At 37.4% G+C, this 13,595-nt stretch overlaps 1 protein-coding gene across 1 annotated transcript; it reads left to right on the forward strand.

Moving 5' to 3' along the window:
• The first annotated feature begins 959 nt into the window (after window positions 1-959).
• Window positions 960-7,399, forward strand: LOC135682746 (uncharacterized). The gene has a single exon (XM_065197763.2). It carries the CDS (start codon window positions 2,443-2,445, stop codon window positions 3,871-3,873), a length of 1,431 nt encoding a protein of 476 aa, XP_065053835.2. The 5' UTR covers window positions 960-2,442; the 3' UTR covers window positions 3,874-7,399.
• The last annotated feature ends 6,196 nt before the right edge of the window (window positions 7,400-13,595 follow it).

A 13,595-nucleotide genomic window follows, 5' to 3' on the forward strand; every position in this document is an offset into this window, starting at 1 on the left:
TTTAAAATAGAGAGTTAGAATAGCTGCATCCCAAGACAGTAGAATGCGGTCTCATATCAGCTGTGTTGTGACTTATCTAGAAAATCCTTTCATAGTTGTTGGATCACAGTGTCCTAGCCAATGATGTTTCATAAGCGTGCTTGTCAGGGATTGTTGGCTTTTGCTCCCAGTTGCTACTACTATCCAAAGAGCTGCGATACTTCTGTGTCAGCTTCATCGTTCCACTATCTCGATCAATGACAAAATTTTATATATTTTCCCCTTTCATGTTCTTCAAAATTTTTCGCATCGGGCTTGATTATTTCTCAAAGATCAGCTAAGAATTTTATAGTTACATCTTGTAGTTATCTTTAAGCGACGATAGCATAGAAAATAAGAATACAAAGTTTTTTCAGCCGTAGAGGATTTAGCTATAAATGCTTTGTTTTGCAAACATTGGGGGCTTTTTGCGACCCCGTGTCATAGATGTGACTGATCATTTGGTCGGATGAAAGGGTCCAGTTATCAATCGTTACGTTTGTATGTAAATGACTATGAACCTCTTGAAGAAATGTCAAGCAGATCATCCAAGAAAGGACTAAAAGTGTCATGGATTATTCTGGGAAGTATTTATGTAACATTGGCTCTGTCACCGTGACACCCTTAATTGTGATAAGAAAAGGAATATTTTAAGATCTCGTCAAAAACATGTAAATAAGAAGTAAGACTTTTCGAGTTGTGTAATGTTTTGATTTGTTTAAATCGGTATGAAACAGCTACAATACCTTAGGCTGAGGTAAAACGTATGGACAAAAAATGATTAGATCTCGTATTTGTTGCGTGATATCGTTGTATCTATTACTAAAGATGCTAGGCAATTTGAAGACTATTTTCTGATCAAAGAAATGCTTGTAAAATATATTTTTAATTGTAATATTGTCAATTGTAAGACTGCTTCTACATATTCTGCATAATTCTCATTTTTCTTTTAAGACACGATTGGTTGTTTCTACTATCATACCCCCTATTTTTCAGCCACACGCAGCGTCTCTTTGGCATTTGTTCAATAAAGTTTGTTATGAGGTGCATTTCCAATCTTGATCCGTCAACAATCTTGGTATATTCTCAATTTTTCAATGTTCAGTCTGCCTTCTGTAGCATCTTTCAATGTGTCTGCTGTTTTGTTAATTATCTCCAACAACACCCGAATCTAGTTCGTTAATTTTAACTTTGCTTTAACCAGATTATTGGTTCTTTTCACCTGTTGCCTTTGCTTTAACAATGTTAGTGATAAAAACAGACTTTCCTGCTCCAACGTTAGCCCCGTTGAATCTGCTGATCATTCCTTCATTATCTCTTATGCTATCTTTTTATCTGATGTCTAATAACTCTTGCATTTTGTCAATGTATTCAGTCATCTTCTTGGAACCCATTTAGTGATTTCTGGATTGCCGAATTCCTCTCTGGCAGAATGTAACACGTGTTGCGGCCTGCTGATAAAGTCAGCATTCCGTTTCAAAAGGATATTTATGTTTATGAACTCATCCTACTCTGTCTTGTGTTCCAAAACTTGATCTCGAAGGACCATCCCTCCGCCTCCTGGCACAGAGCCCTCAGATGCCTAGGCCCATTCTTGATCGAAATCCACGGCTAAGAGTTACCCACTCAACCTCTCTTTTCTAAAGCACTTTTCTTTTTGCCTCAAATCATTTAATGCTAGATTACTTTATCTTGAGTTGATTATATAGAAAGAATAACAAATTGCTAGTGCACGCTGCATTAGATTGGCGAGTTTTTGCATATCTCTGTTATCTAAAAGAAATTTCTTGTCTCCGTATGGCTTTAGGTAGTTTCCAGTTCAGGAGCAAAAGTTTGCCAAAAATTTTTCTTTCTTTACTCGCAAAAGCATCCTCCAGTGGAATTTCAGTTGCTATTGCGATAAATTTTTCAATATTGTACTTTTTATTCTAATCTGAACAAGTATTTTCTACTTAGTTTTGTGGCATTTCTTTTCCGTAACTGCACAATAACAGCTCGCCTGTAAATATAACACTGGGTCCCGAGACCGACTTGCAGCTGTGAGCTTGGTTTGTATGGTGCTGATGCTTAGGCCCGTCGTAGATCAAAATATCATCCACGTAACATTATAAACTGATATCTTATGTAAAGCATCTTCTTAGGCTGGTTTGTCAAATTGTGGTTGTGAACTACTGTTGGAGAGACAAAGTAAATTACAATACAGAAAAGGTGTTCTGAGTATCACTAGGACATGAATAATAGACACTGTATGATGGTTTAAAGACACTTTCTGAGAGAGTCATATTTTACTCAGAAATATAAAGCTAAATTGTGACGTAACATTAATTCTTTCATCGTGACGCTAGATTCATATTGCTACTATATATTTAATACTGCTGCGTCTTGGGTAAAGATTCATTTGTGAATTTAGCTTTGGTAGGAAACATGTCTGGTACGTGCAGTGATAATTTACAGAATTTTGCAATGAATCACATTTCAGATGACATTCTACTGTTGATTTTCTCTTTCTTCAATAAGAAGGAGTTGTGTGAAGCAGCCAAAGTAAACAAACGATGGCATAGAGTCTCCTGTGATCCAAGTTTATGGAAAGACCTGAATTTGCAGCGAATTGTGTCTGGCCACAGCTCGGATTTCCTTAACCCAATGGTAACCTCCAGATTGTCATCTCTAAGAAATGTTCATTTTGGTCCAATGCATATCAAATTTAGGACACTGAAATCAGTTCTAGTTAGATGCAAGAAGCTTGAAACTATCATTTTCGGACGTGGAAGCAGAGTGCAGAAACACGCCAAAAGGAAAGCAATGATTATTCCACAAAACATACAGACATTGGATATGCGTCTTGCGAAAGGCAACTTTGAGTTTCTCCTCGCAAGCGGACCACGTTTCCAGTCTCTTGTCAACTTTGGGATCGGACGCGACTCGTATACGCACAACTTTTTCCCTCATCTGTTTTGCCAGGCAACAAATCTTAAGATTTTGGACCTAACAAATTGCGACTCATTGGTTGATGACCAACTCTATGATGTTTTCACGCGATGTACATTATTGGAGTCTTTATGCCTGATTGGTTGTCGGAAGCTCACTGGAACATTCTTGCCGAACCTGGCAAGGACCTGTCGCCGACTGCAGACACTTTTGATCCGTTATATGCCTATTACAGACAGTGTACTTTGCTCATGTGAATGGGACTTGCTTCCGCTGGAAGAGATCGATATATCAGCTTGCCCCGAGATCACATGGATGGGATTATCCTCATTCATTCCAAAATTGAATTGCATACGTTACCTGAACATGTCCTACTGTGGAATCGGACATGCAGTTACCGATGCGATACTGACACAACTTCTTGTTCGCGGTATAGCATCTAAGATAGAGATGCTTGATCTTCGCTGGAGTTTTCTTGTCTCTGCACATGTGCTTCGCGAATTTCTGTCCAGTTGTAAAAATCTGCAGTATTTAGGAATCTATCAGTCGAACGGAGTGAATTCAAGTGTCGTTTCGGATGTTGCCAAGAACCTCCCCCGACTTAAGACGATCGAATTTGGTGGCCTAAAGCAGGAAATTTTAACATCAAGTCATATGCTTCAAAGTCTGCGAGAGAATTGCAAGCAGTTATCAGTCCTATCGTTAATAAACTTTTGCACGATAAGTGCACCTTGTGATGAGCGACAATTTGAGGAACTTATAAAGACTGCCAAGAATTTAGAACGTATTAATCTTTGTGACTGCAGTGAAGAGCTCGTAGCGGCCGCAAGAACAGGTGCTCTAAAGACGCAAGTCAATGTGACTGAACGGTGGGAATGTGCACTTCCTCCTCCCGTGCATACACTCGACTTTGTAACACGATGCTAACATTAGTTTTTCGCTTTTATCTTTGTTGAATTATTTTAAGAATTCTTTTAGACGATATAATTTTGCATTGTTTCTTCTCCCGCAAACTCCTAACATTATACTAAACTAGTCCTCTTCTTCCTATCGACGATAATACGGCTCTGTCTACAGAGCATCTAGCACTGTGACAAAGCGGTTTGCAATAATCATCATTACTTCACAGATTTAATTTACTTTGCTCGTCGACCATGTGAGCAGTGGCGTAACCGACAAAGTTTCGGGTTAGAGAAACTCCTAAGGGCCCCCAAGCCTTTGGCGCCCCCAAAGATTTTCAATAAACAGGCCTTTTTGCATTATTTTATGTGAAAATGGATTTAAAAAGTCAATATTATCCCGTTAACAGGCTGCACGATGCCTTTTTTCTTTTAACTTCTTAAAAACCACCGCTGTATCTTAAATCCTGATGCTTTCCTTTCGATGAAGTGGGAGTAATCCAGATTTGGATTAGGGGCCAAGGATATGGTGCAAAAGTCATGAGTGGAATACATGCTGGTGTGAAAACGTTGATAAAGAATATGGTTGATAGCCCTGTTCCGTTTGTTAATTGCGGCAGCCAGAACTTGAATCTGGTCATTAGTGACTTTGTGTGGGCAGTACCGGAGAATGATGATTTCTTTTGGACATTGAAGAATGTTTTTAAATTTTCGGTTCAATATATTGGGTGATAGATATCCACATATTGTGACAGTTTTAACTTGCATTACCTTGACATCAAAAAACAAAAATGAGCGAGATGATGCAAAGAGACGCACAGAAAAGATGGATTCTTATGAATTCATTCTTTTTATTATCATTTGGAAACGAATTCTACAGGCATTCGGCACAACTTCTCGTGAATTGCAATCCCCAAAATTGACTGAACTGATGAATCTCGATTGATATGTTGTTCATTTTTGCGAGTCCTGGGACCCTGTTAAGCAAACTGCATCTGCTTTGGCTAGTGCTTGGCACACAGTAGTTGATTTCAAGCCAAAAACTAGAAGTAGATGGTCCGTTATTGGAGCATTTGAGGACAATATTTTCATTACCCCAGAACAAACATTCAAAATCAATGTGTTTCTTAAAACTGTCGATACTGTGATGCAGCTTAAAGAAAGATTTTGTGGCCAAGATCTGGTTACTCCAACGTTCGATATTTTTTTCCAAACCGTCTCGAAAGAGCCACCAGCAAAGACACAGCCTGTATCCCAAAGATTTTACAGAAGACTTAGAATTTTCTGTAAAATCTTAGAAGACTTAGAGAGCTACGGGCATTTGCTAACAAGTTTAGCGTGGAAATAAAAGAAAAATGGACAGCTGTAGAGAAGTCTACAAAGCTCTTTTTCTTTTCGGCACATTTCCTGTCCCACATTGATTGTCTTGAAAAAAATTCATTATGAAAGGGCCCCCAGGCAAAATATTCCTAAGGGCCCCAAACTGTTTCGTTACGCCACTGCATGTGAGCAAAAAAACCTTTTTAACAATTTTGTTAGATATGGCTTATTTTGCTTTTTTTGATTACGTACATATTTCAAGCAGGGAATTTGACGTCATTGACAAAGGAATGTTTAAGGGCAGAAACCTTAATCGGAGAGACTAAATAAGTTCGCGGGCAGCTGGAACCAAATGTATTGATATTTCACTCAAAATGAGCATTCGGCTCTCTTTGGTGGCCTCTAAAAGACTTGTAAACGGAATAATAAGATAAACTTTAAGCTACTGGTTGATTTTGGCTCACAGGAGATAACCTCCAATTCTTATCTGCTACTATCAGCACATGCCGAAGTTTATAAAGATTTTGTCCAGCGGTCACATGACTGAGTCATAGCCGCCATGATGGATTATTCCCTCGCTACTCAGGGCAATATGTTTCATCTGTCATATCACTTATTAATAAAGGATCTTTGCTCTCTTTTGCTACATTAATTTTGGAAACTAAATCTTTCTTAGTTTTTTTCTGAAAAATATTAGGATACATTGAGCAGATAATTATAAAATAGTATGATATGATTCTTTGTTACATTGTGTGCTTTGTAAAAATGTTTTATTTTTTTTTTAAATCGTTATTTATTTGAAAGCACAGACGTTTCGGTAGAGAGACAAAAAAAATAATTTTGCCAGCGCTGATTCTAATGCTATCGCTGAGTAAAAATTCAAAAAAATGTGTCCAAGGATGGATTTTAGTGACAAGGTTGGGACTTTGTTTCAGAAAATGATCGGATTTGGGTACCACACCCTTTTAGTGCCTGGGAAATCGCGGAAACGCCTATTTCAAAGTTACATTCGAACTATAAAATAAGAAAAAGATAAAATTTTCCGCAATTTTATTACTACTGACTACCAGCAATCTACAAAATTTTCGAAGGTGTTTCGCAGCCCTACACCTCGTCCCTGAATGCGTCAGTTGCTTTTTTTACCTAAGGTATGCATAAACTGTGGTGTTTGACCCCATTTAATTCCGAATACGTTTATGATAATTTAGTTGATTGTTGTATTTTCACGTTTTGTAATACAGCGGGACAAAAAGCAATTAGACGATGAGGAGGGTACACCCCCAGGGTATCCTTTTTTGATAATTTTAATTGGACAGGGCACAATGACTCGCATTTAAGTACTGGGGTGGGGTGGGAAACATTATTTAGTAGTTAAAAGTGTACTTAAGAGTTTTTTGGAAGTGTTACATAACGACAATGTTTGCTAGCAAGAACTATTTATAGAAAGGGTATATATATATATCTTGTAGTACAGGTTTAGGAATTCTCCACACCATATTGTAAAGTTTCTTTATTTTCAGCACTTTTAATTCAGTTTCTGTAAACCACGCTATAGCAGCGATACAAGAGGACTTGAAATATTCTTTCGCAATTGCACTAGCAAACATTGATCCCAGATGGGAGCCTGGAGGCATCCAAAGCAAGTTCGTTCTTTGTGGGTTTTTTTAGAATGATTCTTTTGCGTTGTTTGTGCTGACCACAACAAGATTTTTAAGCATTAATAACTAGATGAAATCGTTTGAAAAATAGAGAAATAAGTTGAAATCTTGGAATAATCTGGAAACATGCTATCCTCCTGGCAGAAGAAACTAAGCCTTTTCTTGTGCGGAACTTCTCGTCCTGAGAATTATCTCCTTTTGAATATTCGCCTATGTTACAAGATTATATTTGCCGAATCTTGTTGACGATGCAAGTGCGTAGAAGTCGATATTTAGGCTGTGAATAGAAATACTTAACATGTTATTTGAAGAACGACCGAACAAGCTGATAACAAGTTGTTCGAATGTCATTGAATGTCCTGAAGCAAGGTTGCTAGACTGTCCGCAAATCGGCCTTGATCTGCCTGAGACAACAACTATTCAAAACTTGCCATCTTGCAATCTGCATAAAATTGCGTAACTTTTCGTTGGCGATTGCTGAAAAGCTCAACCAAATTGAACAACTGAGCGAAACACAGCGACCAGCACGTAGGTGTAAAATAATCATGTGCGCATGTTCGCTGGTCGCTGACTTTCGCCGAGTTTAGGCTTTACCCTTTTTTTCTCAGAAAGGGTTTTGGGGTTTTTGTTCATTGGCTTGATACCGAACGAACACTTCTTTAGAGTGATTCACTGTTGATTGGTAAGAGAGCAACCATCTGTGTTTTCTTATGTTTGTCCTTACCTTACCAGTGATTTGGTTGGGTTATAGAGCCTTCAGTTACCACAACTCTCTTCCTGTATTCGCTCATTCCAGCTGTGAACTTTGTTATTTTCATTTCAGGCTCTTATCTAAGTCTAAACAAAGAAGTGAAAATTGGTTTACAGGCTTAAAAGGCAGCTTAAATTTTAATGTCGTTACCGTTGCATTTCTTTTAATTGCAAATCTTTCAAAGAAAATCAATTCACTAGTTTCACATAGGCTTGTCAATAAACATGTGATTGGTATTTTGTGTTTTGATTGGCCAACGACTCCTATTTGTTGGAAAGAAGAGTCTAGATTCCTATTGTCTAGGGCTTTTTTCTGCCCGTTTGTCTTAGCCATTCTCGTTCTTTCATGACATCCTATTTTCTAATTTTTCTTCCTCTTCAATTCAAAACAGACTCATTCTCATAAGAGACACAAATGTTCCTACTACATAATAAATTAAATGATGTAAAAATGATGTCATCAATTCCTTTTCTTCTGACTTTCCCTTGCCAATTAGGCCCCAAGATTCTTTTATTCTGAATGTTTACCACGCCAATCAATTGAATTTGTGGTTTTACCTGTATTCTAGTCCCTATTTTTACGCGTAAAAGCACAGTAATAAACTGCAAGTGACGTTCTGCGGTGAAATGTCATCACAACATATTTTTGATATCTAAACCAGATGAGTTAAAACCAAAGAACCTGAAAGAGCCTAATGATATCTTGAAAGCCAGGCAAATGAGTTAGAAATTGGCTGAGATATGGCCATATGAGCAAGCTCTTTCTTTTTCAAATCACGGCAATTTGACCTTTTTTCTAAACATTATGAGCCAAGCCAAAAAAACCATTAGCAAACTGGTAATCTTTTTAAAAATTTCTTTTATAACTTTTTAAAAATGGATTTTTATGCTATCACATTTAAGGACTTTATGTATGACGTCAATTGTGACGCTTTCCAATGCGGTTTCCTGATAATGGCAGAGCGTAAAAATCGGAGTCATATCTTAAAACCTATCCTGTCCTACGCGGCAAAGCATGCAGTTTCCGTGTACATGGGCCTTAGACATATTGAGTTAGTTCAATTCCTGTGTGTAATATTGTTTGAAAATGTCAATGCAACAATCTTTTTTCCTCTGTCTATAAAGTATTGCAGCACTGCCCGATTTCAGCTGCCCTGCCCATCAAACTCAAGTAGAGACGCGTTCATTTCTTCATTTCAATTTGAATTAAGCTCAGAAGTTAATGTACAATATATTATAATGAAAGCACTACACAACAAATGAATTCCTTTTTTCGTTCTTTTTGTCTTTCTTCTCATTTTTTGCAAAACCTAAACAAGGAAACATCAAGAGTGCAAATAGTAAGATTTTTGTTTAATTTGACCTTTGTTAATGTTTGGGACGTTTGTGAGATGTGGCTAAATGTACCATTTTATTTAATGTAAAAGTTGGTTACAAGTGTAATTGACGTTCAAGAGTCACGTTGTTTTTACGTGCAAAAACCTGCTTAACGACTTTCAGGTGTAAAACATAATCGTATTCAAATTGTTGTGAGGAGCGAAAAATAAGCGAATTCACCGTTATCTACAGGTGCTCACAGCCAAAGACCTCAAATGATTCAATCACTATTAGCAATCTATTAATAATATATTATGTGGCTGTTTCTTCTTTTCATGTTAAGTTATGGTTGTTGGTAGCAACTTGTCGAAAAATATTGTAAACTGGTGATATTTCAGGCCAGATATCGTAAAAGGAGTAGATAAGTAGACTTGAGTTTTTTTGCTAACCAGAAAAGTCTACGGACTAGTCACAACAATTGCAAAGAAGCTAAATTCTAGCATTATCTTTGTTGCTGTGTTTCGGAATGTAAACATGGACTGGGCGTCGCAGCACAGACAGTGGTAGATGTTCTGAAGAAACTCAACAAGAAACAATTCTTTTTGCATTCACAATTTAGTTTTGTCGCTTAACACACGGATAATAGCACACAAAATGATGTTCTAGTTCAATATTCATATTGGTCTCTGAAACACGAAGTTTGTATCGTTTGATATTTCCTTTGCTTCAAATCGGTTTCATTCAAACGTCCCCAGGATGGCGCAAGAACTGATGCCAGTGCCTGGCTCAACCCAAACACAGAAACGGCAGCAGTACAATTGGATGCCAAATATTAAGATTTCAGAACTTCTTGATTACGCAGTCAGCAAAAGGTCTTACACTCCTAGTTTGGGTTCAAGGAGACCAAGTGACCGTGCCAATACGGACAGTGCCGTGTCAGATCAATCTCACCAATTGCTGCTTCGTAAAAGTCCTGTAAACACTCCGTGGACCCAGTCTTACAGGGGACATAAAAAAGTGCCATCCATCAGGCAGAAGCCAGCATCTTCCACATTGGCTGATGTAGAGAAAAAGCTTGCGTCACTTGTTTTAAAGCATACGGACGATGAGATTTATAGGCGGAATTTCATAGAAGAAAATGCAAGTAGCGACATTGCAAATGAACAAACAGCCACTGACAATGAGACAGTGAACACTGGTGTTAAAGAACAGTTGCCTTTGCCTGTTGTCAAAAAGCAAGTTTGTCAGATCAGGACTATTTATAAGCCAGCAAGGCAAGTGAAATATCCATCCAAAAGCAGTAGAAGACATAGGTTCTGTTTATCAAAATACCCTCATTCAAGGAAAAATCAGAAGAGGTATTACGTAAAAGAGGCTGATGAAATTCAACATGAGGTTACTGTTGATCAACAAGGCCTCAAAGAAGCCTGGGAGTTTTACGTTCTGGGAAAGCTTAGCGACGAAACTCAGTGCTTTATCAATCACAGATTTGATGGTAAAGAAAAGCCAAAGGAGAAGTTAGTTGATTTCTTGGATGCAGGGTATAGAGATAAAGACAGGTCTGACTACATGATGAAAAGAAAACGAAGATTATTCGATATGCAATACAAGCACGATGAATTCCCAGGAGCTTCTACGCACTTATGATTTCCAGTCAATCTGATGATGGATGATATTGCCTGGTCCTCGATGGTGGCATATGCTGCAACTGTTTTGGATTCCTCTGATATTATTTCATAACAAGTTCGTAAAGCTGTATTATGACATAGTGCATTTAAGAACAGGGGGTGTTTTTTTTACTGCACTTGGAGAATAGAGAGACTGTGTTTTTCTATGTTTAGCTTGTTACAAAAAACGTTGAATGAGCAGCAGTATGATTGAGTTATTTTGACAATAGCTCATCGCTAGTAATGTTTCACTATGGCTCATCGTTATTATTATATTGCTAGTAATGTTTTACTATGGCTCATCATCTCAGAAATGAAGGGCCTTGTCCCCTCCACTAGGCAAAAGGGCACCGATAGCATTACCGTAATTTTATAGTGTCATTTGACTTTGGAACATCTTGGCTGAAGGGTGAAAAGTGGCATATACTTGACACGTTTGGACAACAGAAATTTTGTTCAATAGTTTTGGTCCCTTCTTTTCTAGTTAACTTGATAATTTATGTTAGATTCCTATAAATAATATCGTCGTCTTTGAAATTATCAATTGTATGTGATGTTTAAATAGCTTTCTTTGAGTGCAGCGTTTTGTTAAGATACTTATTAACCCTATGGTTTCATAAAAGGTTCTATATGCAAAGTACTCAAAACTTCGATCTAGCTCATAAGTGCTCATGAAACTTTGATTTAGCAAGTTTGAATTGTATCTGTCTAAATAATATATGTTGCCACAGTTTGTTTAAAAAGAAAATATTAAACTTTCATGAATCCTTCTGAACCGTTTTATGCAAATTTTTCGTCTAAACGATTCTATTTTTCGTAAATGATTCTATTGTCATCTATTACTGCTTTTGATAAAATTTTCTGCTGGTTTCCGAACAACAGATGACGTTTTCTGTAGAATCTTTTTTAATGCCAGCGAAAACTTTCTGATATTGTGGGGTAGTTTGAAAAAAGCAAACATTTGTCATATTCAAATTTTGTACTATAAAAAAAATGTTTACAGTGAAGATATATTGCCGGAAGGAACGGGTTGGCTTGGTAGACTGAGGTTGGCTGTTATTGTAAAAATAGCGTCCTTTTCCGAAGTTGTAGTCTTCCATCGGAAATATTATTGCTTAATCATTTAATTGCTGTGAGCAAAATTGGATTTCCGCCATTGATGTGGAAAGATAATCAAACTTTGCCATATACCATGCTGTTTAAAAAGTTATTGAAGACATCTAAAAATAAAAGTCTATCTAGCTTTTACTGAAAAATCTGTAAACAAAAACATCACAACTCATTTTTCAACCCCTAGTGCTAAGCTATTGATACTGTAAACCATGAGATATTCTCGAATAAACTCTTGAATCACAGGGCTTTAAACATAACTGCTTTGCTTCTTATGTAAACGTCAGCTTTTTACTGCAAAGTAAATCAGGAAACCACACCACCAGGGGCCGAAACTTTTATGCGAAGCAATAATTTCAAAGTTGTAAAAAAAGGTGAAAGAAGCCTTTGCCCCTATTTCTTCAGCCTTGGTCCCACTTTCAAACTAGTGGCGTGGACCCTGTAAATGGTGCACCATCGATCATAAAATGTATTGCAAGTGATGTCCCTCCAGGCTCCTTCCTTGGCTCCCTTTTGTTTTTTATATGTCTCCCTCTTTTCACTGAAAATACATTGTGGTATTATTTACGCCCACGAAGCTTAAAAAAACTCGAGAATGTATCAATTTTTACCAAGTTGTGTAGACAAGAATGGTTATAGAACAAGGAACTTGCCACTGAACATCATCAAAACTTGGATCCTTGTCGTTGAACCGTCCCTCCCCCACCCCACCCCCCCTCCCTTCAATATGACTTTCGTTTGTACGACAATAAATTGTTTCTTGCAACGAACAACAACGTGTCAGAAATAATTCCTTTATCGTGGTAGTAGAGTTACCCTGGGTACCAGACTCACTATGTATAAAATAAAATAGTGGGTCTATAAAATCTATTATTTTCCTGCTACCCAGGGTATAGTAGAGTGAGGTTGAAATTAAGCCTTCTAGAATGGCTAAAAAGCATCTCCCAGACAAAAATTGTCTCTGTTTTGTCAAATTCCTTGGGATTAATCTTCTTATGGGATGTTTCTGAAAATCCTCCTCTAGATCAACGGAAAAATTAAACTGCAGAACCTTTTAATATCTTTGAATGTTTTTAAAAATTTCATGAAGGACAATTTTTGGTCTGAAAATTTAAAAAAGATTAACTACCCGTCAAAATCCCAATTTTACCGACTAAAATTACAATTTTACCGACAAAAACAAACATGTCTATTCTTGGGGGTGTTACACCCTCACATCCCCATGTGACCGACCCTGTAGGTCGGCATGTAAAACGGTGAAATATTTACTGAAGTATATAAGCCTGAGTGAATAATATTAAGAAAACCAACACTTCGGTATGAAGGCTTACACACTTGCTGACAGTGGGTGACAAAATGATAGACTACATGGCTGCAGACCAACCCCCTGTTTATTTTGACAAACTTTTCCGTAAATGTTTTTATTGAAATTCTCAAAACACTAGTTTCAAGTAGTTCCTTCATGAAAAATCGAGCCCCGTCGTCAAACCTTAGCTACGCGATTGACCGGGGGTCCTTGCAGATTTGGCTCTTTCACTGAAGGTGTTGCAACTTTGTTCATTGATTTGTAGCAGAGCAGGTGCCCGTCAAGAGAAAATAGCCTTTATGACAAAGAAAAACTGAGTCAGGCTGAATTTTTAACTTATGATTTCTATGCCTGGCATTTCCTTTCCTCCCCCGCATACCAGTACGCGGCCGCGCAGCGATGCCCTGGAAGGTATCAATGGTCAGAACTTTTTCACGAAAAATTAAACACTCCAGGAAAAAAATTTAGATCTAGATATTTTGTAAACATGTACTTATTGACTTTAAATTAGGATACAGTAAAGTCGAGAATTTGATCAATGAAGGATAAGTTAAATTATGCATTTCATTCAGGTTTACTCCGTGGCTATTTTAAGTAACTCTGAAGTCTACAATAATTTTTA

Source organism: Rhopilema esculentum, chromosome 16 (assembly GCF_057945365.1).
Source record: "Rhopilema esculentum isolate cy_ngs chromosome 16, ASM5794536v1, whole genome shotgun sequence".
Taxonomy (NCBI): Eukaryota; Metazoa; Cnidaria; class Scyphozoa; order Rhizostomeae; family Rhizostomatidae; genus Rhopilema; species Rhopilema esculentum.